General features: G+C 42.0%; 1 protein-coding gene across 1 annotated transcript in view; it reads left to right on the top strand.

The window, feature by feature from the left end:
- Window positions 1-5000, top strand: part of abcd1 (ATP-binding cassette, sub-family D (ALD), member 1) — a 53731-nt gene that overhangs the window by 41709 nt on the left and 7022 nt on the right. The window contains exon 11 of the mRNA XM_028582643.1: window positions 598-692. Coding sequence (XP_028438444.1) covers window positions 598-692 — 95 coding nt within the window. The remainder of the gene's footprint in view (window positions 1-597; window positions 693-5000) is intronic.

Here is a 5000-nt window from a genome sequence, read left to right as displayed (position 1 = left end):
AGGTGTGCCTTGTCAGGGTTCATTAGTGGAATTATTTCCCTTATTAATAAAAAAGCAAAGGGTGGCTACTTTGAAGAATCTAAAATATAAGACATGTTTTCAGTTATTTCACACTTTTTTGTTATAATAATTCCATATGTGTTCATTCATAGTTTTGATGCCTTCAGTGATAATCTACAATGTAAATAGTCATGAAAATAAAAAGGAAACACATTAAATGAGAAGGTGTGTCCAAACTTTTGGCCTGTACTGTATAAGAGATGAGAGGACTGACAAAATCAGGAGTAGCCTACACAACAAAAACAACAACAAAACACTGGTGAATGTGGACCATAACACATGAGTTGTTGCAAAAAAGTTGCAACTTTTTTTGTATAGTTCTTAAAAATAAATAAAAAGGAAACTTTTTTTGGGGGGAATAATAATTACTACTATTAATTAATTACGCCGGGCTGAGACTGGTGGATTTAAGTCACAAATTAATAATTTATTGAATGAATCAAATATGAACATATCTGTCAGTGGCTTGTTGATCTTGTTGATAATGTTATATTGTATTTAATGGTGATGAGCTGAACCGGTAGTTGTGGGTTGCAGGTCAGGTGATCAGTGTGGAGAAGGGGATTCGCTGTGAGAACCTGCCAATCATCACACCGACCGGAGACGTGGTGGTTTCTAGCCTCAACATCCAGGTAACACACGAACACACACACACACACACACACACACACACACACACACACACACACACACACACACACACTTCTCCACACACACGCACGGTAGGGGTGGGCGATATGGATTGAAAATAATATCTTGATATTATTTCTGATTTTGACGATAATGATAATTAGGCGATATCCTTTAACTATGTGTTTTTAAAAGTCTGAGTTACTTAATCACTGATGATAATAATGGGCACAATGTTGAATGAAAACAGTTCTTATTTATTTTCTTTAAAATGTAAGTATTTAAGTAAAAACGATTCAAAGACAAAATACTACTATACTAATACTAATTGAACTAGTGTAGGAGCATTGAACTCTGAGTACACATTCAGTTCACCTCTGCTGTAATGTAAGTTGTGCAGTAGGGCTGCCACCTCTTAGTCGATTAGTCGACTCATCAGTAGTTTTGGTCTTAGTCGACTAAGATTTCTTTAGTCGATTAGTCATTTTTTATGCTTATTCATGCTTAATTACTCATTTCCAAGAAACTTCTGAGCACATTTATGGTAAACACAAGATTTAAAGTGGTGCTTTTGCAGGATTAATTGTGGAGAAACTCAGTTTTACAGATGGTTAATTAACTACATTTATATTGTGCTTTTCTAGTCTTAACCACCTCTCAAAGCTCACAGCTCTGTCAATTAAATCAACTAATCAATAAGTCGACAAAATCCTATAAGTGTTAGTCGACTAAGAATTTCTTTAGTCGAGGACAGCCCTGTTGTGCAGCATACAAGCAAGATGAAATCATAATAATAAACAAAGGGCTCTGTTCTGTAACATATTGCACACAACCATGTCCTTATTGGAAGCAGTCCTGGAGCTGGGATAGGGTAGAGTCAGGCCAGGTACTGATAGTCCTTCTACTTGGCTGTATAGTCCTTCTGACCAGGGATGTATGCTGGAGTCAGCTTTGTTAAAAAAATTCCAATCTTCTCAAATCTCTTTATTTCTATTATTTATATTCTTTTATCCCGCCGCATATACGCATTACTTTGATTTACTTTGTCAGAGAGAGAGACCTCATATTAACTCTCTAAGTGCCATTGACGTGTATGTATAACTATATATATATATATATATATATATATATATATATATATATATATATATATATATATATATATATATATATAGCCTATTCTAGGGGGTCCGGGGTATACCCCCGAAAAAAAAAAAAATTGAAAAATAAACCGTTAAATGGCACTTTCTGGAGAGTTTTGTGCAAAGAAATGGAGAAATTGAGTCTTACATGACATGTGCAAAACTGCAAGGTTAAGAGCCTATACTCTGCATTGTTGTAGTATCAACAGGTATTAGGGCATTTACATTACTGTTAATCAGTCATCACTTGATTACACATTGTATTACCTTGTTATGATATAAGACGTGACCCATACAATGTGCCAAACATAATGTGCCACATGAAGAGACAGACATGCAGCATATGACAGTAGCAACAGCTGAGAAGATTTGGGTCTGTGGTGACCAGGTCCACCTCACACAAACTTCTTCTCCCCTTCTCTCTCTTTACTTACACACACACACACACACACACACACACACACACACACACACACACACACACACACACACACAAACACACAAACACACACACGACACCGAGCGGGGCTCTGCGATGCTCGGAGGCGAGCTGTGGCCAGCTCGGAGCCACCGCTGCGAGCTGGGTTTTTAGTTTTAAGAGACGGCATTTGATCTGTTAGTCCTACCGACGGAGACACTATGGCGTTATGTAGTTGACCCGCGGTGGTGAATTGTCTGCAGTTCTGGGCGGGTTGTTGCCGTGTTCTGATCGTTCTCATCTCAGCTCTGCCGAGACAAAATAGACATGCCATTTCAAAAAAATTTCATTTATTCATGTATCATCATCATTCAAATATCATGTTTTCAAAAGCATCACTTTCATCAATTTTTTTGTCACATATTTAGACTGCAAGCAGGCACATCCGGACAAACGAGCAGTCTTATATGCCCCGAGAGCCCCTGCCCAATTTAACCCCTGTTTATATATATATATATATATATATATATATATATATATATATATATATATACGTATAATGTCCCGCTGGGCAGCAACTTAAAAGAAGTGAAGTGTTGTGAACGCAGCGCGCTGTGTGCCCAATAGAAACGAGGCAGCCAGCCAGGCACGGAAGAAACCACTCCATGGCAACGCTGCTGTGACTTTCACTCATTGAGGAATGTTTCTCTGCTTGCATCAAGCCCGGCCGATGTCCCGCCCCCGAGAGCCATATACCCCACCGTGATTGGTAGGTTCGTTCAGTTCCGCACACAACACTGTAAAGTACCATACGTATCAAATTCGCGGGCCGCACTAACATTAAACTTTCATATTAAGGCGGGGGCCACAAACTATCGTCCCACGGGCCGCAATTGGCCCGCGGGCTAGTGTGTTCTTCCCTCTAGTAACACAATCTACATGCTGGAAAAAGCTGGGGGAGTATAGACTTTAAGGACACCTTGTTAAAGTCCCCTCCGGGTGATCGCGCTGCAGTTAGCATCGGGGGCTATGTAGACGATTATATGTGCTGTTTTCTTGGTAAATAAAATGGCCAGTATATTACCGACAGGGCTCCAGGTCAGGTGAGCCGTGCGGGGCAACGATCCTGCTGTTGGTACGCCATACATTGTGCACAAAAATGCAGTCCTCCACTCCGCCTCGTTATTTTCTCATCCTGCCGGTAGCTAGCTCGGCGTGCTAGTTAGCTCGGCGTGCTAGTTAGCTCGGCGTGCTAGTTAGCTCGGCGTGCTAGCGCCGACAACAACCTGGAGCGCCCGGTCTGGCTATGTCCTCCGGGATGTTATGAGCCGCCTGGAAGGCTCTCGTAACGACTGTGTTGTATCGTGGTCCTGTATTGATTAGTTCAATATACACCGACAGGAGAGCTAGTAGCCGCTGCACAATCGCGCCGCCATCTTTGTTGACACTAGTGAATGTGTAGCGTTCCAATGTGTGTTTTGAAGTGTTATTTTCTAAGTAATTTAAATACTCGAGAATGTCAATTTGCACATCGTTAACACAACAATGACGATATTATCGTAAACTATATATATCGCCCACCACTAACACACACACACACACACACACACACACACATAGACGCACACGCACACACACACACACACACACACACATAGACGCACGCACACACACACACACTCACGCATGCGTACACACACACTCACACAGACACACACACACTTCTCTACACACACGCACACACACACACACACACACACACACACACACTTCTCTACACACGCACACTCTCTCCACACACACGCAAACACACGCACGCATGCGTACACACACACTCACACAGACACACACACACACACACGTACTCTCCACACACACACGCACACAGACACACACACACACAGATGCACACAGACGCACACACGCACGCATGCGTACACACTCACACAGACACACACACACACACACACACACACACACACTTCTCTACACACACGCGCACACTCTCTCCACACACACAATGTAAAGAGACAGGAAGTAGTTTTTTTATCCATCTGAACAAATATGAAACGACGACAGCAACAATAATGGTTTTCACACAGGACGGTGATGATGTCACTGAGTACTGAGCATGCTCAGTGTGGTCCCCCCTCTCTGCCCTCCTCTATCTCCTTTAATCTCTCGTTCTTTCCACCAGTTTACATCTCTGACTGAGGTCAAAGGTCAGAGGCTGCAGCTCATTAGCATTTACTGAAGCTCAGTGTGTGTGTGTGTGTGTGTGTGTGGTTGTGTGTGTGTGTGTGTGTGTGTGTGTTCGTGCACAGACACACAATAGAGGCATTCTAGAAAGTGACATTTTGGTGGCACCGACTTAACCCGAGAGGAAGAGAGGGGAGATGGAAACATGACAGAAGAAGAAGAAGAAGAAGAAGAAGAACATTGATGGAAACAGAAACTCCTCTCTGTCGTCCGATTCTCGACCTTTGACCTCGCTGCTCTGACAGCCGCTCTGTGATTGGTCCGTTCTCTCAGAGTTCAGGTTCTGCAGTCGTGTCCGTTTACAGCTGTTTTTAAAATGCCGTTTTGCTACTCGTTGACTTTTGGAACGATGTCGCATTTATTAAAGTTATAGAAGAGTGAAACTTTTCAACAAATCAACAGTAAAAACACTTTGAACTGTGACATTTGCCTTCGTACTTTTCCCGTTTGAACTTTTTGAATTCCCCTTCAGAACACGAGACAAAATAAGA

The sequence above is a fragment of the Perca flavescens genome, chromosome 7, assembly GCF_004354835.1.
Source record: "Perca flavescens isolate YP-PL-M2 chromosome 7, PFLA_1.0, whole genome shotgun sequence".
Classification (NCBI taxonomy): domain Eukaryota; kingdom Metazoa; phylum Chordata; class Actinopteri; order Perciformes; family Percidae; genus Perca; species Perca flavescens.
This window is presented reverse-complemented; position numbering and strand designations above follow the sequence as displayed.